Source organism: Lepus europaeus, chromosome 11, assembly GCF_033115175.1.
Source record: "Lepus europaeus isolate LE1 chromosome 11, mLepTim1.pri, whole genome shotgun sequence".
NCBI classification, from domain to species: domain Eukaryota; kingdom Metazoa; phylum Chordata; class Mammalia; order Lagomorpha; family Leporidae; genus Lepus; species Lepus europaeus.
Window position 1 is genome coordinate 113,305,837 of NC_084837.1, and position 26,387 is coordinate 113,332,223.

The 26,387-nt window shown below is 64.2% G+C and overlaps 2 protein-coding genes across 6 annotated transcripts; both read left to right on the forward strand.

Annotated features, from left to right (window-relative positions):
• Positions 1-312: 312 nt before the first annotated feature.
• SCAMP2 (secretory carrier membrane protein 2) lies at positions 313-19,090 on the forward strand. Its single transcript, XM_062206454.1, has 9 exons — positions 313-467; positions 9,418-9,486; positions 9,809-9,907; positions 11,048-11,165; positions 11,626-11,754; positions 12,165-12,324; positions 15,162-15,263; positions 17,802-17,922; positions 17,999-19,090. The coding sequence occupies exons 1-9, from the start codon at positions 411-413 to the stop codon at positions 18,131-18,133; spliced, it is 990 nt and encodes a 329-aa protein (XP_062062438.1). The 5' UTR covers positions 313-410; the 3' UTR covers positions 18,134-19,090.
• A 516-nt stretch (positions 19,091-19,606) lies between these two features.
• Positions 19,607-25,751, forward strand: ULK3 (unc-51 like kinase 3). 5 transcript variants are annotated; one of them, XM_062206455.1, is made up of 16 exons: positions 19,607-19,737; positions 19,985-20,125; positions 20,215-20,335; positions 20,571-20,675; positions 21,085-21,228; positions 21,332-21,414; positions 21,712-21,867; positions 22,008-22,113; positions 22,287-22,327; positions 22,419-22,539; positions 22,646-22,710; positions 22,797-22,875; positions 24,220-24,260; positions 24,516-24,563; positions 24,652-24,718; positions 24,826-25,751. In XM_062206455.1, the coding sequence occupies exons 1-16, from the start codon at positions 19,636-19,638 to the stop codon at positions 24,840-24,842; spliced, it is 1,437 nt and encodes a 478-aa protein (XP_062062439.1). In that variant the 5' UTR covers positions 19,607-19,635; the 3' UTR covers positions 24,843-25,751. The 5 variants fall into 5 exon arrangements, with proteins under 5 accessions (XP_062062439.1, XP_062062441.1, XP_062062442.1 ...); XM_062206457.1 differs by having other exon boundaries at positions 24,223-24,260; XM_062206458.1 differs by having other exon boundaries at positions 22,437-22,539.
• Positions 25,752-26,387: the final 636 nt, after the last annotated feature.

Genomic DNA, 26,387 nt, shown 5'->3' on the forward strand with positions numbered 1-26,387 from the left:
ATAGGGGCCGGGGGGCCGCGCGCTCGCTCTGAGCTCACTTCTGGCGAGGACCCCTCCGTCCCCCGACCGGGACCCGTGGGAAAGAAGGGGTTAATTTACGTCAGAACACAAAGTTGCCGGGGGTGGGGCGTAGGACTTGGAGGAGGCAGGTGGGACCCCCAAAGCGCGGCCGGAGAGACGAAAGCCCAGGGTGGAAGCGGGCGGCCGACCCGAGCTGTCCAGTGGGCCGGGCAGAGGGCGGGACGCACCTCTGTGACGTCACGAGGCCGCGCCCCTCGGGGAGGGCGCTGCGCATGCGCCAGAACGGTTGCCTCGCTCCCGGAAGTGAAGGGTCTGCTCAGAGCGCCGCTGGGTCTGTGTGCCCGGAGGCAGCAGCGCTCGCGGAGCTCGCCTGCCGGCCCCCGACCGCCATGTCGGCCTTCGACACCAACCCCTTCGCGGACCCAGTGGACGTAAACCCCTTCCAGGTAGAGCCCCTGACTCATAAATCTCTAGAGGGCCAAGGGCCTCCGCCCGGGCCTCTTTCACCGCAGCCAGGAGACGTGGCGTAGGAAGGACGGGCCACCTGCCCAATGGGAGAGCGGGCTCTGAGCGCTGGCCTATCGTAGCGTCCGGAGGGCGGGAGTAGCAGCAGGTGGCACTGAGGAGGGGGCGGGGCGCTCTGGGCTGAGAAGGCGGGCTCTTTGCAGTCTCGGGGGGATGTAGCCCCTCTAACTGGGCACTGCTGGGGAACAGGACTGGAGCGGGCCTAGGCGGACCCTCGGGGAGATGCCCTGGCGTCAGGGGGAGAAGCCAGGGGTGGCTGTCACGTTCCCACCGTCTTGGGAGGACACCTGTCATGAGCCACTTGTGGAGACAGAATGACAGCACCCTAGCGAGGGATGGGAGATACGGGGAGAGCCCAGGACATCCCCGGCTGCCGGTCACCAGCAGCCAAAGTAGCGTATAGAGCACAGGAGAGCGCCTGAGGTTACCGGGAGGAGGGGTGGGGGGCTGGTCCAAGCTGCAAAATGGCCTTGGGTCTTAGAATCCCACGCCGTGGCCGTGGGTCTGGTTTGAAGCGGGTTTTGACTAGATAAGAGAGCCGAGGGAGGGAGGAGGGGCGAATTCCTGTAAGCGCAGGAGCGCTGGCCTGGTGGACCTGTGTGTGATGGCGGGCAGCTGAGACGCGGTGACTCCGGGCTGGCCTGACCTTTGAACAGTCAAGGAGGAAGCAGTCTCCCTCCTCGAAGCCAAAACTCTCCTGCCTTGAGGCAGTGGGCAGGGGGGTGTGTTGTTTGTTTTTCCCTGTTGAAGAGCTCCCGTGCGTGGGCAAGCCCAGTTCTGGGGAAGTGCGCCCGTGCTGACTGGTGGGTGAGCCCTGTCCGGGGTCGCCAGGCGCATTCGCTCATCCCGGGCAGCTCCCGCGCTCCCTGCAGGTGTCGGGCCGGAGAGGCCCTGTGCCTGGCAGAGCGCTTTCCCACCTGAGGCCCTCCCGGGGTCAGCGCCCAGGCGGAGGGGACGTGGACTGAATAATTCCGCGCGCTCAGGAGCCTGGAAATTGTTTGCTTCTTTCTGGTCTCAAGGTGACTTGGCCAGCAGGAGCCCTCAGGGCGGATTTCGTAGCTTGTTCGTTGTGGCATCGGGCAGTGCAGAGCCTCTCTCTGGTAGCTTAATGCTTGCTGACAGCCTTGGCAAGGCCTGGTCCCGGCGCAGGCACACGGCCGCCTCCCGGCGCAGGCACACGGCCGCCGCTCTGTTAAGAAGGAACGCTCGCATTTTTCTGCCGTTTGCTCTCACTCACAGAGCTGTTGTAGGATGCTGGAGTCTGTGTGCGAGTGAGGAACCCGCAGCCCTCGCCCCCGTTTGGTCCCGTGTGCGTGTGCTGTCGCTGACAGGAGAGCGATCAGCTGTCCCGGGCGAGGCAGCGTGTATTAATAGCTCCGTGAAGGTCGCAAACCACATCTCCCGCCCCAGCAATGACTGCGCAGGCTGCGGTAGAAGAACTTCTGCATTCAGGCCAGACGGCCTGTCCATCAGACAACCCCAGGATATGCAGGACAGGAAGCAGCTGTGGTCCCGGAAACCGGCAGCATCTGGTGGGGAATGCTGAGCTGCCCGGCCCCTCCTCCCCCTCCCCTGCCCCTCCCCCTCCTCCCCTCCCCTCCCTCCTCCAGAGCTGGGTCTTTCCCCCTGCAGAGAAGCAGCTTTAGGTGTGCGCCCCCCAGCCCCTTCCCTTTAGAGGGAGGGGCCTGCTTCTGGGTGTGAGCCCAGCTTCTGGTACTCAGGGTGTTGGCCCCGAGCTCAGGAGAGCAGCTGGGGAAGTGGCAGACTTGAACTTGCACACCTCATCGGTTTCTGTCGCCCACATTAGGGCTGACGATCAGGGTGTGCTGAGGGCTCAGAGCCCGTGGTTGACTGCTGGAGCCGGGAACGTTCTCGGAAATCTGCTCCCAACCCCTCCAGTTTAGAGGCGGGGAGACCCAACCCAAGTGGCGAGTGGCGATGGGGCAGGCCAGTCACCTGACTAGCAGCCTGGAGGGCCCGGACCTGGGTCGCATTTCCAGGGCAGTGCTGTTCTATTTATTTGTTTATATTTTATTTATGTAAGAGGCAGAGTGAGCAAGAATGAGTTCACATCCACCGGGTCACTCCCAAAGGCCCGCAACAGCCAGAGCTGGGCCAAGCCGAGCCAGGAGCCGGGAGCTCCATCCAGGGTCTCTCACTGTGGTGGCTCCTCTGCCTCCCAGAGTGTGCATTAAACAGGGAGTGGAGCGAGGCGCAGGAGCCAGCAGTGGAACCCAGTCTGGTGTGGGGTGTGGAGTCCCAGCTGCTGGGCGGAGACTCCGCTGCTAGACAGCCCTGGGTTGTTTCACTGTGGTGGAGGAGAGAATGTAGCAGCATCGCCCTGGCTGCGGCCGCCATTCTGAAGTCAGAGTGCTGGCAGCGCTGAAAGTACAGACTGGTCCTAGCTGTTTCTTCCCAGTGAGAGGATGGGCTCATGCCAGTCTGTGCTTTTCGAGACAGGGTCCTGCTGTCGGTCACGCCAGTCCTGAGCGCGCCCAGCGTTCTGTGGGCCCTGTGCCACGTTCCTGCACGAGCCTCGGGCTGGTTAAAGCTTTGAACAGTGCCCCGGCAAAAGCGTTCGCTCGGCTTTCTCTGACCCAGCATTTCTGAGTCATCCAGCCATGGAGCCCCATTTCTCTCACCCTGGTAACATTGTGGGACCGTCCAGTGGTCGACTTCCTCACCCCTGTGCTTCCTCAGGCCCCTGCTCGCCCACCCCAACCCCACAGTGTGGACGTGGGCTTTTACCACCTCCTCCTTGCATGCCATTCTGGTTGGGGTTTTTAGAAACCTTCCTGTGTAGTAAGAGCTGTGAGTGGGACGTCGGGTCCCCAGGGAGCAGCAGGGAGCAGCACCTCCTGGAAGGAAGCAGGAAGCCGCACTCCAAGCGTTGGCCATTTCACAACCTCCCGGCACACCCTGATTCCTGTTTGTTAGGGTGCGTCTGCCCTGTGCCTGCTGGGTACCCCACTAAGCCTCCTCAGGCAGGGAGGAGGCAGAAAGCTAAGGGAAGTGCTGTCCGGTTCATTTTTCGACAGTCTGCTGAGGTCAGACCTCCCTGGCGGAAGCCTGCACTGTTGTCCCCGTGGCACTGCTGCCGGTCACGCGGCCCGACAGCTTTGATCGCCAGGAGCCGGCTGGGCCAGGTGCTGGTGCGCAGGGAGGATTCAGTGCCCGCCGTCATCCGGTCCCACCCGAGCGCCGCCACCTTGCACTGGAAAGATAATCTCAGTGCTGTGGCTGCTGCCTGGGCCCGGGGATGTTTCTGTCCTGTGGGAGGAGGAACATGATTTGGGTGTGAGCAGAGTTGCACAAAGTTCCCTGCATCCTAGCCCGACTGCCGCGTTGGACCTGGCAGAACCACCGGAGAAAGGGGCGGTGCACCTCAGCGTCTGCAGACACAAGGCTCTCACAGCTCACGGGACGGGGCTGCTCCTGCCGGGATGGCTGCCAGGGGGCGTGGCCAGAGACACGGGTGAACTTCGAGCCTGCGCTTGTTTTCTTTGGAGGCGCTTGGCATGGGACGGTCCTGTGTTCAGGGAACGGTGATATCCAACCAGGACAGACAAGAGGCACTTGGCACTCGCTCGGAGAAGAGCACCGTGTGCGTTGGCAGGGTGTGACTCACGCATCAGGTGTCCCTGGAGACGCTCACACGTGCGTGCACATCGCTGAGGCCCGCTGTGCACAGGCCTGTGCGGGAGAGCGAGGCAGACGAGCAGAGCACACGGTCAGTGCCTGCCGGGGCACGGTCACGGACGCTGACAGCGCACCCCGGGTAGGGATCGCGGGAGGGCGGGCAGCGTCCTGTGGCAGAGAGGGCCTGGCAGACAGGAAGACAGGGTGTCTCCCGTGGAGCACCCAGCGCCGCTCCCGCGTGCTGTCACCCCGCAGCCCAGCCACCTGCTCACTCCCAGGGTCTGAGGTCTCCTGGGGAGCTGTGAGCCCCGGCGCGGCTCCTGTTGTGACACGGCTGCTTGTTTGGCCAGTCTCTCTTACAGTGTCCCTGCCATGGTAGTGCTCGCCACCTCGGCCCGTCTCCCTCCGTCTCATGCATCTGGGAGGACCCGGCGTTCTGTCCTTGGCCCCGTTCTCTCCTGCGCCCCTGGCTTCTGCAGCCCTCCAGTCCTGGGTGTCCGTGTTCCCAGCTCCCAGCCGGGCCTCGCCAGGCATCCCTAGAGCCCGTGTTCCCCTTCACGCCCTTCATCCCGAAGAACCTGCTCGTCCTCACCCAGGATCTCTGCCTCGGTTGGTGCTGGTTCTGCTCCTTCCCTTCCTTTCCCTTCCCATGCAGCCCTGCCCTCCTTCGTCCCCTGACCAGCACAGAGCTCCGAGGCCTCTGGCCTTGGCCTGACGAGGGTCTCTGGAGTCCCTCCCCTCTTGTCCATCCCCCCGTCACTCAGGTCATCCCGTCCTCTGCCATCGTCTTCTCCCACAGCCTGCCACGCGCCTCACCGCTGGCAGATCCCCAGTCCTCACTGCCTTAGGGTCAAGTCCAAGTTCCTTCAGTGCCTGCCCCCGCCCTCTTCCCACCAGTTCCCTGGCACTCCTGGCTGCTCTGCACAGAGTCCAGGCCCCCTCCGCTCCCTGGGCACACGCACAGGCAAGTTCTTCCTGGAGATTCCGTGCCTTTGTGCCTGTGGCTCCTGCCTCCCTTTTCCAGAACTGTATTTTGGTATTTATATACAACAGAGCCTTTTCTGCATTGCCGCACTGTCTTCATAGCCATGGCTTTTTTTTTTTTTTTTTTTTTTTTTTTTTTTTTTTTAAATTTATGAGACAGAGAGAGAGAGGGAGGTGCTGGTTTACCCACAAATGCCCACAATGGGCAGGACTGGTCCAGGACAAAGCCAGTAGCCCAGAGGAGGCTGGGTGGAGCAGGATGGGAAAGCAAGGAGCCGTGCAGAGGCTCAGGCCCAGTTAGGACCTGTGAGATGCGGGAAGAAAGCCCAGGCCTGGCAAGCCTGGGTCTTGTCTTTTTTTTAAAATTTATTTATTTTGTTTGAAACAGAGCTACAGAGAGATTAGGAGAGACACAGAAAGAGAGGTCTTTCATCTGTTGGTTCACTCCACAAATGGCCGCAATAGCTGGAGCTCGGCCAGACTGAAGCCAGGAGCCGGGAGCTTCTTCCGGGTCTCCCATGTGGGTGCAGGGGCCCAAGGACTTGGGCTATCTTCCACTGCTTTCCCAGGTGCATTAGCAGGGAGCTGGATTGGAAGTGGAGCAACGGAGACTCGAACTGTTGCCCATTTATATATATGCTGATATATGTATGCATTATATATAACATATTTATATGTATTTTAAGATTGATTTATTCTGTGTGGAAGACAGAGTTACAGAGAGATGGCCCCCTGCCAGGCTGTTTCCCCCCATGGAGGCGCTCGCTGTCCTGGAGCGTGGTGGGCTGCTGCCTCTTGCTTTCCCTCTGCGGTCCACCTTCCCTCCGTCGTCAGTCTGCCCCTGCTGTGGTCCCTGGCCCCTCTGGGAGTGTGTCCACTTGTCTCAGCTGCCACGCCGTGGTCTCCAGAGGGCGAGGGCTACTCCTCACACCTCTGTCTGCCGAGCAGGAAGAACTGAGCACAGACTTTCGGTCAAGGGCCTTAGCGGCCAGAACGACGCCGAGTGGGTTTTAGGTTACTTCTCCCTCGCAGGTGAAATGTGGCCTCGACTCTGACCCATTTCACAGGCGGTGCCCGGTGAGTGGAAAGCAGCCCGATGCTTGACTGTGTGTGCCTCGGCGTGGAGCTGGCACTCCTCCTCTAGGCAGTCAGCCCGTGTTGATGGTGTTCCAGGAAGGAGTCGCTGGCAGTCACCCCCGGGACGGACTGCTGTGTGTCAGGCTTCGGGGTGCTTCCCCTCCCCAGCTTACCATCCTCTGTCCCTGGAGACAGCAGGCCTAGGGTCTTTCTGGCTCAGCCACTGCCCGGGGCTGACACAAGCAGCGTTGCTTGCCAAGCTGCTGGACAGCTGCTCCTCCCCCGTGCCCCAGACACACCAGATCTATTCCCATTTCTTTTTTTTTTTGACAGGCAGAGTGGGCCGTGAGAGAGAGACAGAGAGAAAGGTCTTCCTGTACCATTGGTTCACCCTCCAATGGCCGCCACGGCCAGCGCACCGCGCTGATCCGAAGGCAAGAGCCAGGTACTTATCCTGGTCTCCCATGGGGTACAGGGCCCAAGCACTTGGGCCATCCTCCACTGCACTCCCGGGCCACAGCAGAGAGCTGGCCTGGAAGAGGGGCAACCGGGACAGAATCCGGCGCCCCGACCAGGACTAGAACCCAGTGTGCCAGCGCCGCAAGGCGGAGGATTAGCCTGTTGAGCCACAGTGCCGGCCCAATCTATTCCCACCTCTGCTCAGACCGCCAGACAGCTGCTCCTGTCCCGTGCCCCAGACACGCCGGGCCTAGTCCCACCTCTTCCAAGCCCTTCCTGCTAATGCACACATCCTGGGAGGCAGGGGTGTCGCCCCGGGTGGCGAGTTCCTGCCACCCACATGCGAGATCCAGATGGAATTTCTGCTTCTGGCTTTGGCCTGGCCCAGCCCCACTATTGCAGGCGTTTGGGGACTGAACCAACAAACACCCTCCTCTCTCTCTCAGCCCCCCTCCCTGCCAGTCTACCTTTAGAATAAATAAATCTTAGAAAGTAACTAGTACCATCTGGGTGCAGGGTGGAGCAGTTGGGTGGCTGTGGACAGTGGGTCTTTAGGGCAGTGGGCAGAAATCTCCAGAGGTCTGAGGTTCAGAGAGAGCAGTGGGCCCTCGTCTTTGGATGACTCAACACGGGCCAGTTCTGCACGGTTGCCAGGTGAGTCGGTGTCGAGTCCCCGCCTCCATTCCTCCACCTCCCTCCCTCTCTGGCCAGGCCTCAGCGTCTCTTGAGCTGCCACAGCTTTGAGACAGAGCCCAGGCCTGGTGAGAGGTGACATGGCCGACGCCTTGGCTTTTGCAGCTCCTCTGCCCAGGCAGGGTGCCTCCGGGCCCTTGGGCCACCGCTGTCCTGCGGGAGCCCCTCTCCCCGTGCCCTGGCATTTGGGCGGTGCTCCTGGGAGTCGGGGCCCTGCTGCGAGCACTGTTGACCAAGGTGGGCTCCGCTCAGGCCTTCGCCAAGCACGGGGTGGGTGGGGTGCAGTAGGATGTTTACTGTCAGTCCGGGCCAATGCCCACGGCACCCCCAGGGCCCCTCAGGCTGCTGGGGTGAAGGGAATGGTGTCCTTCGTGGTGCTGAGCGTGCGTGCCTTGGCCAGGTGTGTGTGCCAGCACCTGAAACTGGCACCAGAGCCGGCCTCTCGCCCCTGGTCCTGTGTGACTCGGACTCGAGTAACCGGTCCCTTGGGGCGTGACTCTGAGCCACTTGTCTTTGGCTCACCTCTCAGGTGTGGCCAGCACATGCATCAGAAGGGGGAACGGTTTCTGAGCCCCGGATCCTGCAAGAAACCAGGGGCCTCTGCAAACCCACAGCCACCCAGGCGTGAAGTACTGCAGGCCCGTTCTCCCGCATCGGGTGTCTCCCAGACCTCCCTGTCACTTTGTCCAAGTTGCAAGAGCCACCTGGGTGGACCGCCATCATGTTTGGAGCAAGGCGGGTGGGATGGGGACTGTGGAGGGCAGGGCTGGCCAGACCCAGAGAGCAAGTTCAGGCAGTGTGCCAGGGACGGTGGGACGCAGCCTCGCCCTCTAGGAGACAGAGGTGTGTGAAAAAGCTGGAGGAGCCGCCAGGCAGCTCGGCAGACCCGCCAGGCCATCTCAGGGTCGGCCATCAGCACTGTGGTGCAGGACTGGGTGTAGAGAGGCTCCGTGGTGGAGGCGAGACTGGGCCTGAAGATGGGTGTGTGTGTGTGTAGGTGTGTGTGTGTAGGTGTGTGTGTCTGTATCTGTGTGTGTGTCTGAGTCTGTGTGTGTCTCTCTGTGTGTGTCTGTCTGGACCTGGTGGCCCCTGTCCCCTCAGGCTGTCCCTCCAGGCTGGGTGTGGCTATAGCTGCACCTGTGCCCTCACCTATTGTAGTAGGGGAGGATGTGTGTGTGTCTGTGTGTGTGTGTCTGTGTGTGTGTGCTGACACTGACCTGGAGGGGAGACAGGGTGTCTGTGCGTATGTGCGTCTGTGTGTCTGGTTGTGTGTGTCTGTGTGTGTGTCTATGTGTGTGTCTATGTGTGTCTGTGTGTGTGTCTATGTGTGTGTGTCTGTATGTGTGTCTGGTTGTGTGCCTGTGTGTGTGTGGTGTGTGTCTCTGTGTCTGGACCTGGTGGCCCCTGTCCCCTCAGGCTGTCCCTCCAGGCTGGATGTGGCTATAGCTGCACCTGTGCCCTCACCTATTGTGTAGTAGGGAAGGGTGTGTGTGTGTGGGGGTGTCCTTCTGGGTAGGGGTCAGGTGAGGACAGACCCACCCAGACCAGCAGGGGGCCCCTTGGGCTAAGAGATGGCAAAGGTCAGATGGGAAAACTTGGATAAGGCTGTATTCTGAGGACATTTTTGTAGTTTTTGAAGAGAATCCAAAAACAACAATCAAAAACACTTTCCTGGCCTTTCCTGTCCCTACTCCCAGCAAGCATGTCTGATTCAATCAAGTCAGCGCTAGCAGCGTGTTTGTGTTCCAGAACCTTCACCAGCCTTTAGAACGTAACAGGAATGGGTGCTTTCTGTGGAGCAGTGAATCAAACAGTAGCAGAAGGCTGAGAGCGAAGTCGGGCTCTGCCCCTCCTGGAGCCGGCACCGCGACCACTGTGAACCTGGGCAGGTGGCGGGGCCTCTCCAGGAAGGGAGAGGGAGGCAGCTGTGCCCTGGGAGGGCACCCCGCGGCCACACCTGCGCCAGGGGTCCCCAGTGCCTCCCCTCTCCGTGACTGATGCTTCTCTTTCCCCTCCCAGGACCCCTCTGTGACCCAGCTGACCAATGCCACGCAGGGTGGCCTGGCTGAATTCAACCCCTTCTCCGAGGTTGGTGCCCACCTTCTGTGCTTCTCCAGGTGGTGCCGGGGTCCCCAGGGCGCAGAGCCCCGCAGAGCCCCAGGCAGCGAGTTCTCCTGTGTACTCAGGGTGGTCCCCAAAGGTTCTCCCTCGGGATCTGTGACCGGAGGCCCCTGCCGAAGTCAGGCCTGTGCCCGAGAGCTCCGGCTCCCGAGAAGCCAGGGGTGTCGCCCTGAACCTGGGGCTGCTGGCCAGGGAGCTGTAGAGGGAGCACCCCTCCCCCGCATGCAGGGACAAGTCACGTGCCATGGGTTTGCCACTCTCTTCCCTCCTTTGGATCTGTCCCACGCAGACAAATGCGGCAACAACGGTTCCTGTCGCGCCGCTTCCGGGGCCCTCGCAGCCAGCGGTTCTCCAGCCCTCGGTGGAACCAACCCAGCCAACGCCCCAGGTATGGTGGGCAGGGGTCCCAGGGCTCCTGTGCAGGAGGGAATCTCCTGGGGCCCAGCAGAGCCCTCTTGCCCCTCCCTCCCAGGCCCTCTTGCTGTGGTATTTGGAACTGTTGCTTGTGAGGGAGGAGCTGCCCTCCCCTCTGGTGTCCTCAGCCCCCCACCCCCACCCCCACCCACGCCAGGCGCGGCTCATGGTGTCCTCAGAGAGTGTCTGGCCCGCGGGGTACTCCAGGCCCGCCCGGGTCTCCTGCCCAGGGCCAAGAGTCTCCCTCCCCTTGACCTCATTTATCCCTCCTGCCTTCCTGTCTCCCTGGGTCCCCACACAAATATGGGGACTCCTGTCTGCTCTGTGCCCACCCAACACTGCCCTGCTGCCTGTGCCCTGCCCCGCGCTGCTCGCTGGCCTGCAAGCGCGGCCCACGGTGGAGGGTGTGATGCGGCTCCGGCTTAGACAGGCCGGCAGGCTCCTGCCTGCACGGTTCCTGGTGGTGAGCCAGCTCTCAGAGGGCAGACGCTGCTGGCAGGAGATGTGCGCTCAGGGACAGCTGCATGCAGAAGCTGCGCAGGTCGGCAGCGTCTGGGTGAGCAGGAGGGCCCTAGAACTCTGGCCTGAGCAGTGACAGTGGCAGGCAGGGGCAGGTGCTGGGCGGGGCCCTTGAGCCCCTCACTCGGAGGAGAGAAAGCCTGCACAGGGCCATGAAAGCCAGGCGGCTCAGGGCCGGCCCCGGCTGGGGTGACTGGCTCAGGTCTGGCAGACCTGGGCAGCTCCTGGGGGGGTAGGGGCGGGTTGCCTCCTTGCTCCGACCCTGAGGTGCGGTGCGCAGGGTCAGCCACTTCGCATCCCCTCCGGGCTCTGGCCTCTCTGGGTCTCTGGCTGTGAGTTACTCACTTGTGAGTTCGTTTCCTCTTTACTCGGACCCCCAGAGGTCACTGTGACTGGATTCTACCTGGACTCCAGTGTGGGGGGCGGGGAGTCACGGGGGATAGGCCCCTCCCTCAGGCTTAAGGCTGAGGGGAGAGGTCATGTGGGAACAGCAGGGCCTGGTCCCGTTGGCCTCTGGGGGCCTGCCCGCCCGGGCTGACCCTGCTCCTGTTGTCTCCTGTGTTCGGTCGCCTCCCCCACTCCCTGTCCTTTCCAGGCCGTGGCTTCTGCAGCCCAGGCAGGCCTGCTCCGGCAGCAGGAGGAACTGGACAGGAAGGCTGCCGAGCTGGACCGCAAGGAGCGGGAGCTGCAGAACACGGTGGCCAACCTGCACGGTACGGGGGCTGCTGGGCCTGGCCACCCTGCCCGGCACAGGACAGGGGCTCTGAGCCGCCGCCTTCCCGGGGCAGCCTCGGGGCGCTGCAGGCTCCTGAGCAGCTCAGAGGCGAGGAGCGCGGTCGGCTGGAAGGTGGAGCCTGGCGGGCGTAGGTGGTTCCCGCCCCCCGCCCCAGCTCTGAATCCTTGACTTCTTGGACAGCGTGGGGTCTGGTTGACCCCAGCCCCTTGCTCGTGAGTAAGGCCTGGTTGTCGTGCCAGGGGCTGGTGCAGGCTCTGTGCATCCCAGTGTTTGGAGCCCATGGCCTTGGAGTGAGCGCTCTCCCAGCCCACCCGATGCTCTGTGAAGACCTCAGTGGCCCGGGGGCGGGGTGCTGTCCGCCTTGGGCCGGCCGGGTACGCCTTGGGCTGCTGCTGAGGCTGGGCCCTCACCCGCCCTCCCTTGTTCCGTCCGCGCAGTGAGAGAGAACAACTGGCCGCCCCTGCCCTCCTGGTGCCCGGTCAGGCCGTGCTTCTATCAGGACTTCTCCACAGAGATCCCTGCCGACTACCAGCGGATATGCAGGATGCTCTACTACCTCTGGATGCGTGAGTGTCAAGCCGGCCGCTCCCCTCCTCGTGGCGGGCACTGCCTCCTGCCCACGGCTGCCCCTGTCTGGGACCCTCCTCGACAGGGGTGGGCAGGGCGAGACAGCCGAGACTGGTGCCTGCAGAGCTCATGGCCCTGAAGGCCCCCCCAGGTGACAACCTCCATCCGTGAGCCCCAGCTCCGAGGGCCAAGGGCAACACTCCCTCTGGTGCTCAGGGGGCCATGCGGGCCCTGGGAGGAGAGTTGCTAAACACAGAGACTTCATTTCCCAGGGGTCAGCCTCCCGGGAAGGGGCTAGCACTGCCCGGGAGCAGACCCAGCCCTGTGCTGCCTCCGCGGCTGCCCACGGCCCAGCTGCTGGGGCCTCCTTTGGCCACTGAGGCCAAGCGTCTCTCCCCCCCCTTCCCAGTGCACTCGGTGACTCTGTTTCTGAACCTGCTCGCCTGCCTGGCCTGGTTCTCGGGCGACAGCTCCAAGGGCGTGGACTTCGGCCTCTCCATCCTGTGGTTCCTCATCTTCACCCCCTGTGCCTTCCTGTGCTGGTACCGACCCATCTATAAGGCCTTTAGGTGAGTGTGGCACGGGCCGTGCGTCCTGGGCCTCATCCGTCTCAGAGCAGCACAGACAGGGGTCAGCACTGTCTTCAGCTGTACCCATGCTGTGTCTCTGGGTTCTTTTGTTTGGTTGGGTTTGTTTTTTAAAGATTTATTTATTGTTTGAAAGGCAGAGTTACAGAGAGAGGAGGAGAGACAGAGAGAGAGAGTTTCCATCCGCTAGTTCACTCCCCAAATGGCCACAGTGGCCAGGGCTGGGCCAAGCTAAAGCCAGGGGCTTCATCCAGGTCTCGCATGTGGGTGCAGGGGCCCAAGCACTTGAATCGTCTTCTGCTGCTTTCCCAGATGCATCAGCAGGGAGCTGAATCAGAAGTGGAGCAGCTGGGACTTGAACCAGTGCTCACATGGGATTCCAGCATTGCAGGCGGCAGTCTTTGAACTAGGCACAGGAGACCAAAGGAGGGAGCAGGAACCTAACCCTGACCCTAACCCTGACTCTTAGTCTTGCTGCTCCCAGTCTGGCCGGGCTGTGGTATGTCAGTCACTGCCGGGAGGAGGGATCTCTATGGGGGACCACGGGGAGCAGGTGCTCAGTGCTGTCTCCAGGCACAGTTACACTCCACAGTGCCTTGTGCATCCAACTCAGCACCAGTACCTGGATTGTTGAGGTTGATTTCTTCTGAGAGGAAGAGTGTGGTTGGGGCAAGAGGCACAGTCACCACACAGACCCCGGGAGTCGGGCCAGAGGCAAGCAGCCTGCAGACTCGTTTATTTCAGTTGCTACAGCAGCTAATATAGCCAAGACAGCCAATCCGGTCAAGGGGCGGTCTATGCCCTAACCAATCACTGCCTGTTGCCAGGCAGTTTCTGTTGCCAGCAGCCATCTTGGCATGGCCTTCTCATTCTACCACATTTCCCCCTTTTTGTTTATTTTTGAGCAACGGGAGGCATGATTCTTGGCCATACCATTGTTGACCCGGTTTCCATGTGGTCTCTGTACGCGGCTGTGCCTGTGTTAGGTTGTCACCCAGGGGATCTTACCCGTCGTTGACTAACCAGCGCTCAAATCAAGAGACCACAGGAGTGCTTGCTCAGATAGGGGTAGGAATGAGGAACAATGGTAATCAGGAATGGCATGACCGCACACAGGCTGTGGGCCATTTGAGTGGCTGACCAGAGCTAGTGGGGTATAAAGCAGTAGTGGATGTGGCTATGGGCAGTTTCTCAGGGTAGGATGACAGGGCAGGTGCGGGCCGGTGCCGTGGCGCAACAGGCTAATCATCCACCTCGTGGCGCCAGCACACCGGATTCTGTCCCGGTTGCTCCTCTTCCAGGCCAGCTCTCTGCTGTGGCCCAGGAGGGCAGTGGAGGATGGCCCAGGTGCTTGGGCCCTGCACCCCATGGGAGACCAGGAGAAGCACCTGGCTCCTGCCTTGGGATCAGCGCGGTGCACCAGCCACAGCGTGCTGGCCGCGGCGGCCATTGGAGGGTGAACCAACAGCAAAGGAAGACTCTTCTCTCTGTCTCTCTCTGTCCAGTCTGCCTGTCAAATAATAATAATAATAATAATAATAATAGGGCAGGAGCGTCTGCTAACAAGGCGGAGTCTCGGTCTTGTTCAGCTGGTTCTGGTTGGCTGTCAGTTGCAGGCTTGATGTTTCTGGCTGGTACCCAAATGGGCTGCCCCACATTCTCTGGAAAGACATAAGCATATCCTCGACCTTTGGTTAGCAGAGGGTGTGGTCCCTTCCATTCTCCTGCCAGGGGGTCTTTCCACCTAACCATAGGGGCTGGGGTCTGGGATGGAAAGGATCCCCAGTGTTTATAAGCTGGGCTGATCCCTTGGGAATCAAAACTAAGAAAATTGATAGTGAAAAGGACTTCAGTCAAAGCAAGCTGTGGGTCTGGGGGCATATGGAATGAGAAGGCCATGCCAAGATGGTCGCTGGCAACACTGGACGAGATACAGGGACCGCTAGCAGATGGACCTCCCTGCCCCCCAGGGGTTTGGAATTGTACCTCGGAGCTGCTGCCATCAGGGCTGGGATCAGCAGGCAGGACCTGAGCCCTCGCTGTGTCTGGCTGCCGGAACGTGGGGGGTGGGGGGTCGGCCCTTGCCAGGTCTTCCCTACGCTCACTACCCCTCGTGTATCTTCTTCCCACCTGGGCCTACGGTTTGTTGTTGATCAACAGGGAGCGAGGGAGAGACAGAGATCTTCTGTCCTCTGGTTCATTCCCCAAATGACTGCACGAGCCAAGTCTAAGCCAGGCAGAAGCCAGGACCTGGAGCTCCATCAGGTCTCTCACAGGAGTGGCAGGGCCCAAGCACTTGAGCCTTCCCAGGCCATAGCAGGGAGCTGGGTGGGAAGTGGAGCAAGTGGGGCTGCATCAGCACTCTGATACGAGATGGCAGCATTGTAAGCAGCAGCCCGACCCTCTGCGCCACACTGCCGGCTCCGGCCCCACCCTCTGCGCCACACTGCCGGCTCCGGCCCCACCTCTGCGCCACACTGCCGGCTCCCGCCTGCGGATTTATTGTTCAAGATTTATGCCCTTGCCTCGGATTTTCCTGCCTGTTATGAAATGCAAAGAAAACACTGCAGGATATGGGGCGTTAGGCTCCAGGACACAGCTCTCTCAGCTCTTTGAGGAAGGCACGAGGCCCTGGGCCCTTGAATTGGAAGGCGTGCGAGGCAAACCCTTCCTGATGGTGGTGGACGTCCGTGTCCTTAGGGTCCCCGGGGGTCCCCTGCCCCGCTGGTCTCAGGAGAAGAGCTGTCACATCACATGCGGGTGCTGAGGAGCACGGCCCCAGCCCCCTGTGACTCCTGTCTCTCTCTCTCTCTCCACAGGTCCGACAACTCCTTCAGCTTCTTCGTCTTCTTCTTTGTATTTTTTTGTCAAATAGGGATCTACATCATCCAGCTGGTTGGCATCCCTGGCCTGGGGGACAGGTGAGACCTGGGGGACCCCAGAGGACCTGGGCCTTGGGCGTGGGGTTGCAGTGACCTGGGCTTGCAGGGCTGTGTCCTGCCTGGAGTCGCGCCTGACGGAGTCTGCACAGGCCCTGGGCCTCTCTGCCGGGGCCGCCTCTTGCCGCCCCTTCCGAGCGTGTGGCTCCTCAGTCCTGGCTGACGTGTCCGCTTCTGCCCCGGTGGGCAGGGAACATTGCACACAGGCCAGCCGGGCCCCTGGCTGGGCGCCCGGGCCTGCAAGGGCCGCACTATTTTGGTGCTCGCCCTCCAGCGGAGCTGGCGACGTCCAGAGCGGTGAGGAGGGGCCTGGCCCCCGGCACCCTGCTCCTTCTCGCCCGCTGTTGCTAACCCGGCCCCTTTTGATCAGTGACCTGATTTCCCCCCCGGGAGCCAGGCGAGACCCTGATGGGGAGGATGTGATTATTCACTGCTGTGTGCGCCCTGGCCCAGCAGCCCTGCTTGGCTCTGGCGCACCGAGCGCCGTGGCCTCCTAACGTGTTTCTCAAGGCCGCCGGTGACTTCTCTCTGCCACCTTTTCTGTTACTGTAAAACACACACAGCGTCAGGTTGACCATTTGATTTGCCGCAGAAACCATTTAAAGATGCACAGCTCTGTGGCTTTTAGGGCATCCGCTGTGTTATGCAGTCACCACGCTGTCTGGTTCTGGAACGTTCTTGTCACCCAGAAGGAAACTCCAGACCCATGAAGTACCCACTCCCCCGGGCCCCTGGCAGCCGGGAACCTGCCTACGGGTCCGTGGCGTGGCTGGTCCCAGGGTGCACCATGTTGGGTGAGCGTGAGCGCCTCACCGCTTCTGTGGGTAGACTGCCTTCAGTCCCAGCTGATAGACGGGCTTGGGCTGTGTCCCTCGGAGCAGAATCCCTGGGCTCTGTGAGGATTCTCAGCCGTTCCTCCCCCAGCAGCGTGTGGGGACTGTAGCTTGTCCGTGTCCTCACTGGTGCTTGTCATTTGCTGCTGCTTTTTCTTCCTTCTTTTAAACTGCAGCCAACTTAGAGATGTGGTGTTTGCTTGTCATTTGGATTTGCATTTCCTGAATGAATAATGATGTTGAGCATCTTTTATGTGTTTGGCCATTTGTGTGTCTTTGGAGCTTTGTCTATCAAGTTCTTGCTAATCTGTTCTTTGTAGTTCAAAAATTCTTTATATATTTTGGATACTAGATCCTTACTAACTTATAAATTTCCTTTTTTTAATTTTTATTTTTATTTATTTATTTATTTATTTTGTCAGGCAGAGTGGACAGTGAGAGAGACAGAGAGAAAGGTCTTCCTTTTGCCGTTGGTTCACGCTCCAATGGCCGCCGCGGTAGCGCGCTGTGGCCGGCGCACCGCGCTAATCCGATGGCAGGAGCCAGGTACTTATCCTGGTCTCCCATGGTGTGCAGGGCCCAAGGACTTGGGCCATCCTCCACTGCCCTCCCTGGCCACAGCAGAGAGCTGGCCTGGAAGAGGGGCAACTGGGACAGAATCCAGTGCCCCAACCGGGACTAGAACCCAGTGTGCCGGCGCCGCAAGGCCGGAGGATTAGCCTAGTGAGCCACGGCACTGGCCAAAATTTCCTTTTTTTTTTTTAAAGATTGATTTATTTGAAAGGCAGAGTTACAAAGAGAGAGAGAGACAGAGAGAGGTCTTCCGTCTACTGGTTCAGTCCCCAGATGGTTGCAATGGCCAGGGCTCTTCCAGGTCAAAGCCAGGAGCCCAGAACTCCACCCAGGCCTGCCCGTGGGTGCAGAGGCCCAGGTACTGGGCCGTCCTCCTCTGCTTTCCCAGGCGCACCAGCAGGGAGCTGGGTTGGAAGTGGAGCGGCCGGCATCACAGGCAGTCTTTGTCCGTTCTGCGTGTCGTTTCGTTCCTGTTCTTGTTCCCTTTGCGCACAGATTCTAGTTCTGATGGTGTCCAGTTTCTCTTTTGCTCTGGCCGCTTGTGCTTTTGGTGTCGTGAGTCACTGGTCACGGGCTTGAGTTCTGGCCCTGCCCGGTTCTGCCCAGGTGAGCTCTGCTGCCTCCCACGGTGTGGCCACATCGAAGGCCGTAGGAGCCACCTCTGTGTCCTGCTAGGAGTTTCACAGTCGTGGGTCCCCCGTCCTGCACACGGCTTCCCAGTGTCCCAGCACCGCTTGTTGAAGGGCCTGTTCTTGCCCCCTGAGTGTTCTGGGTGCCCTGTCCAAGCACACTGGACCACAGGTGTGCAGGTTTGGGTCCGCTCTGCTCTGCTGATCTCCCTCTGTCCTGAGTGCCGGCCCCGCCCGCACTGTTTTGAGATCAGGGAGGGGACATGACAGGGTGGGGGGCTGCGGGCCCTGGCTGGGAGGGCAGGGGACCGGGCGGGGCGCCGCCTGGCCGCACGTCCCTCCTCAGCGCAGTTGAGGGCAGCACCATATCTCCCCTCACGGCTCGGGAATCCATGTCCGAGTCGCCGGCGGGGGACGGGCAGGGCAGTGTGGGCCCCTCCCGGGCCCATTCCCACTCTGCCCCCGGCTTCCTCTTCCCTGTGCAGTGGTTGGATTGCAGCCCTGTCGACGCTGAAGCAAGAGTCGCTGGCCGTGTCCATCATCATGATGGTGGTGGCCGGCTTCTTCACGCTCTGCGCCGTGCTCTCTCTGTTCCTCCTGAAGCGGGTGAGTCGGGGGCCGGGCGGGGCTGGCTCCCGGTGGGCCCGGCAGGCGGGCTCTTCTCACGGCGTCTCTCCCCCAGGTGCACTCCCTGTACCGGCGGACAGGGGCCAGCTTCCAGCAGGCCCAGGAGGAGTTTTCCCAGGGCATCTTCAGCAACAGAACCCTCCGCGGCGCGGCTTCGTCCGCTGCCCGCGGCGCCTTCCAGGGCAATTAGTGCCGACGGCCCCTGCCCAGCCTCGCTGTCGCCTGCCTTCTGAGCTGCACTTTCCTGGGTGCCTTACGCGTGGTCACGGCCGGCACGGCCGCGGGGGTCCAGCCGTGGCTCTCCTTCCGAGCGACTGGCTGACCGTCCACCAGGGGAGGGGCGGGAGGGACAGGGCCTTTTTTACACAAGACAAAAGAGAAAAAACACAACTGTCTGTCTGCTCGGCGGGGCCCCGGGCGGATCCCTGGACTCAGTGGGCTGAAGCTCTCCGCTCCCCGGCGCTGGGGGCGCTGGCTGGCCTGGGTCCACCCACCTGGAGTCCGCCCTCCTGCCTGGGCTGGCGGGCGGATAGCTCTGTTCCCCAGGTCACGCGGGATGGCCATCTGGCTTCCAGAGCCGCTGACCTGGCTGCCCCCGGCCCCAGCACCCACCGGGTGGGGGCCCTCCCCGAGCCCTTCTCTCTCGAGACTTGGTGCCCGCGCAGAGGCGCTGGGAGGAGTCGGGGACTCTGACCCGCAGCGTCCTGCCCTGCCTCTGCTGTGGTTGGCCCGGCCCCGTTCCCGTTCCCTTGACTTCTCGGTGCTGGGGCACAGCTGCCCTTTGCCTTAGCCTCAGCGTCACCACCCCTGCCCCGCCCCAGGAGCTGCGTCCCCAGGCAGGACCGAGGGGCCCGCAGGGTGGAGCCTGGGTCACCTTCACTCGCCCTGTGCCAGCACCGGTCCTCCCCAGGCCGCGGGCCTCGGCCCTGGACTGCCAGGCTGGCCAGCCTGCCTCCCTGCCGCCTCCTGCCTGTGGGACCCGAGGCTGCCCTGAGGCTGTCCCGGGGCTGGGCCGCCTGGGCCCAGAGGCGCCCAGTGAGGGCGGCAGCCACCAGGGTTGTGTAAACTCTTCTGATATTTTCTCCTCCATGTACAAATGTATATGTTATGTCTCAATTTTTGTGCTTAAATAAAGATTTTCTGACAACACTGGTCTCGGTGTCTGGTGGACTTGGGTGACCTGTGGGCTCGGGGCGGAGGCGCTCCCGGAACAGGTGCGGACAGGTCATCAGCCCCTCCCAGAGTGCAGGTGGGCGGCGCACGGAGGACCACCGGGCCTCTCCCCGAGGCGCTTTCTCCCCCAGTACTTCCTACTCGAGGGAGGGGCCCCGCCCCGCCTGGGAGGACCCCCCTCAGCCGCCGCTCGACCCGCCTGCTGGCCCCGGCTCACTTCCGCCCCGCGGGGCCCGGCGAGCGGCGCGACCGCCAGCGCGGGGAGGGGCCGGCGGGAGCGAGGGGCCGGGCCTCCAGCGCGGGAGGGGCCGGCGGGGGCGGGGCTTCGGCGGCGAATGTGGGGCCCGGGCGGCGAGAGGAGGAGCAGGCGGCGGCGAGGGGCGGGGCCGCGGCGGCGAGGGCGGGGCCGCGCCCGGCCTCCTCCCCGCTGCACTTCCGGCGGGCGGCGCTGGGGGCAGCAGGGAGCCCGCGCCCCCGCCGGAACCGGGCGAGCACCTGGGCGCGTGCGCGGCGGCCGCGATGGCGGGGCCCGGCTGGGGCCCCCCGCGGCTGGACGGCTTCATCCTCACCGAGCGCCTGGGCAGTGGCACCTACGCCACGGTGTACAAGGCCTACGCCAAGGTGCGCGCGGGGCCTCGGGGTGTCGGGCCCCGGAGCAGCGCCGCGCCGCGCTCGGGCTGAACGCGCGCCCCGGCCCCGTGGAGCCTGCGGGCCGGGGGACCGCCGGGTGGGCTGAGCGCAGTCCAGGCCCGGGAGGAGGGGGCGGCTGGGAGACCTCGGGGCTGGGGTCCGGGGGCCCACGGCGCGCCTCTCCGGCCAGGCCGGGGCCCCGCCCCCACAGCAGAGCCCACAGCTCCCGTCCCCCCAGAAGGACACTCGCGAGGTGGTGGCCATAAAGTGCGTGGCCAAGAAGAGCCTGAACAAGGCGTCCGTGGAGAACCTGCTGACGGAGATCGAGATCCTCAAGGGCATTCGGCACCCCCACATCGTGCAGCTCAGGGACTTCCAGGTGGGCGGGGGCGGGCGGGGCGGGGCCTCCCGGGGCGCTGCGGGGAGGGCGCGGGCCTCAGGCCGCCGGTCCGCTCCCCGCCCCCGCAGTGGGACAGCGAGCACATCTACCTCATCATGGAGTTCTGCGCGGGCGGCGACCTGTCCCGCTTCATCCACACCCGCAGGATTCTGCCTGAGAAGGTGGCCCGGGTCTTCATGCAGCAGCTGGGTGAGCGCCTGCGACCCCCGCCCTGGCCTGGGGCCCCTCTGAGAGAGGCAAGAGACCTGTCCCAGGGCCCAAGTGCTTTGGCAAGGGAGGGCGAGGTCTCACAGGGCTGGGGCAATCCCGGGAGGCTTGCAGAGAGGCGGCCGGGCAATCCCTTAGGGTTGACCGCAGCCGGGAGGGGCAGGGCAGGGGAGGCGAGCCCGCTGACCTCCCTCCCTGGCTGGGAGCCGCGCCCCAGCCAGCGCCCTGCAGTTCCTGCACGAGCGGAACATCTCCCACCTGGACCTGAAGCCGCAGAACATTCTGCTGAGCTCCTTGGAGCGGCCGCACCTGAAGCTGGCAGGTGTGGGTGTGGCGCAGCGGGGAGGGGCTGGGGGGCGGGGTGTGCGGAGGCCTCCCCGGCCCGGGCTCCCTGCACAGCCCTGGCTCTCACAGAGCTCTCTGTTGAGTTGTCAGACACTGGGCCCTGTGGGCAGGAGGTGGGACCCTCCTCAGGTGCCACACACAGGCCCAGCCGCACTGTGGGTGGGCTTAGGGCTTCAGGCTGCGTGTGTCCAGGCTTGGGGTCCCTGGAAACAGGCCAGGGTTTGGTGTGAGGCCAGCCTCAGGATCTGGCCTGAGTCAGGGTGGAGTGTGCACCGGCAGCAGGGGGGGAACAGGACCCCTCCCCCCTGGCGGGTTGGGAGCAGGGGGTGGGGGGGCGGGAACAGAAGCAGCTGGAATTGGAGCCTGTGGCCCGGCCTTGCCGGCAGACTTCGGCTTCGCCCAGCACATGTCCCCGTGGGACGAGAAGCACGTGTTGCGTGGCTCACCCCTCTACATGGCGCCCGAGATGGTGTGTCGGCGACAGTACGACGCCCGCGTGGATCTCTGGTCCGTGGGGGTCATCCTGTACGGTGAGACCCCCGCCCCTGCCTGCACTGCGCACCCCTGCCCGGTGTGGGCCGGGCCTGGCTTGACCCTGTCCCCCCACCGCCTCTCCTCTGCTGCCGTCCACAGAGGCGCTCTTTGGGAAGCCCCCGTTCGCGTCCAGGTCCTTCTCGGAGCTGGAGGAGAAGATCCGGAGCAGCCGGGTCATCGAGGTGGGTCCGGCAGGGGACGCAGGGCCTGCCCACCGATGGCCCTGCCCACCCTGTGGGGACAAGGCCAGAGCAGGCTTGGGCCCAGCTTCCCCCAGCGTAGTCCAGGGAGGGAGAGCAGGGCCTGAGCAGGCTCCTCCGGGCTGAGGGCTCCGTGCGCAGTGGGGGGGGGGGGGGGGGAGTCCGGGGAAGGAGGCTTGTTCCTCTGGGTCTCAGTTTCTCCACCCGTCAAGCATGGGCGCCCTGGGCTGGAGGCCACGGAGCCCAGTGTGATGTGTCCCCGCCCCCACTCTTGGGCAGCTCCCCCTGCGGCCGCCGCTCTCCAGAGACTGCCGGGACCTGCTGCAGCGGCTCCTGGAGCGGGACCCCAGCCGCCGCATCTCCTTCCAGGACTTCTTCGCCCACCCCTGGGTGGACCTGGAACACATGCCCAGCGGGGAAAGCCTGGCCCGAGCCGTGAGCAGACGGGAGCGGGGGTGGATTGAGGGGTCCCGTCCGTCCCCTGGGTGGTGAGCAGGTGACGTGCCCCGTGAGGGCAGGGGGTGGACACAGACGTGGACGGAGCTGGGCCCGACCCCGGCCTGCTCGCTCCGCAGACCGCCCTGGTGGTGCAGGCCGTGGCGAAGGACCAGGAGGGGGACGCAGCCGCCGCCTTGTCACTCTACTGCAAGGCCCTGGACTTCTTCGTGCCCGCCCTGCACTGTGAGTCCTGGGCAATGCCCCGTGGGTGGCTATGGCCGTAGCTGCGCTGGACAGGTTCCGGGCGTGGCCCGGCAGGGGTTCCATGGGGCGTAAATGGGGACGTAGTGTTTCGGGGGTGCTGGGGGTTCGTGTGGACCTTCCGGACCCCTCGTACCGACACCCGCCTTCCACAGACGAGGTAGATGCCCGGCGAAAGGAAGCGATTCAGGCAAAGGTGGGTGCCGGGCTCCGAGCTGGCAGGGGAGGCGCTGAGGGTGGGCCTGGAGGTGGGTGCTGGTGAGAGGTGGGGTCCAGCCCCTCCTTAGCCCCTCGGCCCCCTGCAGGTGAGCCAGTACGTGTCCCGGGCTGAGGAGCTCAAGGCCATCGTGTCCTCCTCCAATCAGGCCCTGCTGCGCCAGGGGCCCTCTGCCCGCGACCTGCTCAGAGGTAGGCCCCGCCCCTGGCCCACCCGTCTGGTGCCTAGCACACCAGCCTGGGGGTGGGGGGCAGCAGGCTGGGGTCCACTCACCCTGAGCTCTGCCCCTCATCCCAGAGATGGCCCGGGACAAGCCACGCCTCCTGGCTGCCCTGGAAGTGTCTGCTGCTGCCATGGCCAAGGTCTGTGTGCCGTGGGGGTCCCGGTGGGGTGGGGAGGACTCCACGTCCTGACCCTGAGTGGCCTGGTGTCCCCCACGTGGCTGCAGGAGGAGGAAGCTGGCGGGGAGCAGGATGCCCTGGACCTGTACGAGCGCAGCCTAGGAGAGCTGCTACTGCTACTGGCAGGTGTGCCCCTGCCCTATCCCTGTCCCCGTCCCCGGGGCTGGCTGCCCCTGGCAGGTGTGCCCCTGCCCCGTCCCCGGGGCTGGCTGCCCCTGGCAGGTGTGCCCCTGCCCTGTCCCCGTCCCTGGGGCTGGCTGCCCCTGGCAGGTGTGCCCCTGCCCTGTCCCCGTCCCTGGGGCTGGCTGCCCCTGGCAGGTGCGCCCCTGCCCTATCCCTGTCCCCGTCCCTGGGGCTGGCTGCCCCTGGCAGGTGCGCCCCTGCCCTATCCCTGTTCCCGTCCTTGGTGCTGGCTGCCCCTGCCAGGTGCGCCCCTGCCCTATCCCTGCCCCGTCCCCAGGGCTGGCTGCCCCTGCCAGGTGTGCCCCTGCCCTGTCCCCGTCCCCGGGGCTGGCTGCCCCTGGCAGGTGCGCCCCTGCCCTGTCTCTGTCCCCGTCCCTGGTGCTGGCTGCCCCTGGCAGGTGCGCCCCTGCCCTATCCCTGTTCCCGTCCTTGGTGCTGGCTGCCCCTGGCAGGTGTGCCCCTGCCCTATCCCTGTTCCCGTCCCTGGTGCTGGCTGCCCCTGGCAGGTGTGCCCCTGCCCTGTCCCCGTCCCTGGGGCTTGCTGCCCCTGGCAGGTGCGCCCCTGCCCTGTCTCTGTCCCCGTCCCTGGTGCTGGCTGCCCCTGGCAGGTGTGCCCCTGCCCTGTCCCCGTCCCTGGGGCTTGCTGCCCCTGGCAGGTGCGCCCCTGTCCTGTCTCTGTCCCCGTCCCTGGGGCTGGCTGCCCCTGGCAGGTGTGCCCCTGCCCTGTCCCCGTCCCTGGGGCTTGGCTGCCCCTGGCGGGTGTGCCCCTGCCCTGTCCCCGGGGCTGGCTGCCCCTGGCAGGTGTGCCCCTGCCCTGTTCCTGTCCCCAGGGCTGGCTGCCCCTGGCAAGTGCGCCCCTGCCCTGTCCCTGTCCCCAGGGCTGGCTGCCCCTGGCAGGTGCGCCCCTGCCTGTTCCTGTCCCCAGGGCTGGCTGCCCCTGGCAGGTGCGCCCCTGTCCTGTCCCTGTCCCCGTCCCCGGGGCTGGCTGCCCCTGGCAGGTGTGCCCCTGCCCTGTTCCTGTCCCCAGGGCTGGCTGCCCCTGCCAGGTGCACCCCTGCCCTGTCCCCGGGGCTGGCTGCCCCTGGCAGGTGCGCCCCTGCCCTGTCCCTGTCCCCAGGGCTGGCTGCCCCTGCCAGGTGCGCCCCTGCCCTGTCCCCGGGGCTGGCTGCCCCTGGCAGGTGCGCCCCTGCCCTGTTCCTGTCCCCAGGGCTGGCTGCCCCTGCCAGGTGTGCCCCGTCCCCGTCCCCGGGGCTGGCTGCCCCCTCACCACCTGCCTTCTCTCTGCAGCAGAGCCCCCCGGCCGGAGGCGGGAGCTGCTTCACGCCGAGGTGCCTGCTGGGTTGAGAGGGTTGGGGGCTTCTCTTCCCCTTGCTGTCCGCTCCTACCTGTGGGGACCCCCCTGGGTTCCCTGTGGAGTCCCCCACCCTCAGGTGTCCCAGGTGTGGGACAGGCCGTGGGGCTGCTGCAGACAGGATGGCTTCCTGGAGGAGGGAGCAGGCAAGGGGCACAGAGGGCCCTGGAGAGCATGGGGAGGAGTTCGGTGGGAGGCCCCTGACAGCCGTGGGCTCGTCTTCCCCGTGCAGGTCCAGAACCTCATGGCTCGAGCTGAGTACCTAAAGGAGCAGGTCAAGGTGGGCGCCGGGGCTCCCTGGGGCTCAGGGTGTGGGCCGGCCCCCGCCCAAGGCCTCTCCACCCGTCTCTGTGCCCTTCCTCCCGCAGATGAGGGAGTCTCACTGGGAGGCCGAGACCCTGGACAAAGAGGGGCTGTCGGAGTCGGTCCGCAGCTGTGAGTCCTGCCCTGGGGTCTGGCCCTCCACCTGGGGGTGGCCCTGGACTCTGCCTCTCTGGCCAGAGGCCTGAGACTGGCTCCACCCCTCCCCCCCACCCCCCCAGCTTGCACCCTGCAGTGACCGGGAAGGCTGGATGGAGAGGCAGCCGCGCCAGGCCAGGCTGATGCCCAGGACTTGGTGCCCCTGCAGCCCGGGAGAGCCTCGGCTGGGCACCTCTGGGACCCCATGCCCCAGGGTCCACAGCCTCGCTCGGGACCCCCGGACCGCAGAGGTGTGCCAGGGCAGGATGCTGCAAGGAGAGGAGACTTTCTCCCATGAGACCCGTGGGTCCTGACCCCGTGTGGCAGGCGCCCCAGCATGGGCAGCAGTGCCCTGCGTTCCCCCGTCCTCGTCTCCCTCCCTGCACTGGAACAGGGCCCGCAGAGCCCCTCAGGGACCACCCCGCCCATAGCCCTGCCCTCCCGGGTTCTGGGCCCTGCCTGCTTCTCAGTACTTTCCAGTGCTCCTGCAGGCACGGAGCAAACTCCCTTCCCGGGGTGGGCTGCTCCTGCCCTGGCCTGGGCCTGGGCCTGGGCCTGCCGCAGCCCCGGGCTACCCGGTCCTGGGCCTGGTGCTGCTGTGACCCTGGCAGCCCCTTCCCTTCCCGGGGTGGGCTGCTCCTGCCCTGGCCTGGGCCTGGGCCTGGGCCTGCCGCAGCCCCGGGCTACCCGGTCCTGGGCCTGGTGCTGCTGTGACCCTGGCAGCCCCTTCCCTTCCCCGGGTGGGCTGCTCCTGCCCTGGCCTGGGCCTGGGCCTGGGCCTGCCGCAGCCCCGGGCTACCCAGTCCTGGGCCTGGTGCTGCTGTGACGCCAGCGGGTGACCCTGGCAGCCCCTTCCCTTCCCGGGCTCATGGGGACAGAGGGGCTGACCCCTAGAGAAAGGGGCACACCTGGGCTCTAGGCAGCGTTCTCTGACAGAGCTGGGGCGTCGGTGCCCGAGCCCAGCTGTAAGAATGCACTCCCTCGTTTCGCTATTAAATTATTTTCTCTACTTGTGCAGCTCTTCCTGCTCAGAGGCTGGGGTGGGTGCACCTGCCTCCCGACCTCAGCGCCCAGGGACCCAGGAGGGTGTGGCTGGCCTGGGGTGCGTCCCTCTGTACCGTACACTCCCAAGCCCCAGTCGGGGGCCCCTGGCCTCCCAGTGCCCCCTCACCCTGTGCTGGTGAGAGCAGTGAGCTGCACTGGGGGAAGGGCACCTTTTGGGGTGTCTTATGCTCAGAAACCTCCAAGCGGTCACCCTTCCCTGCGGGCTCTGCCCTGTCCGCCCATGTTTGGGTGTGACCAGCACTTTTGGGGAGCAGACCTGGGGACTTAGAGGTGCGCGGGCACCTCCAGGGAGCCACTGGGGAACTCCTGAGAGTGCCCAGGAGCTCCGTTACCCTGGGTGTTAGAGGACTGGCCGCTGGGGGGCAGTGTGGAGCGGCAGCGCCCAGGGCCGGAGGGGCGGCCATGGTGCTGCCTTAGCTCCCCAGCCAGGAACCTGGGGACCCACTGTGGAGTCCGGTTCCTTCTTAGTAGAACCAGTTTGAGGCCGAGTGCCCAAGGCAGTATGTGGGGAGGTGCTGTGCTTGGGCCGGGCGTCCGGAAATGGGCCAGACAAGGGGCCTTGGTCGGGAGGCGGATGAAG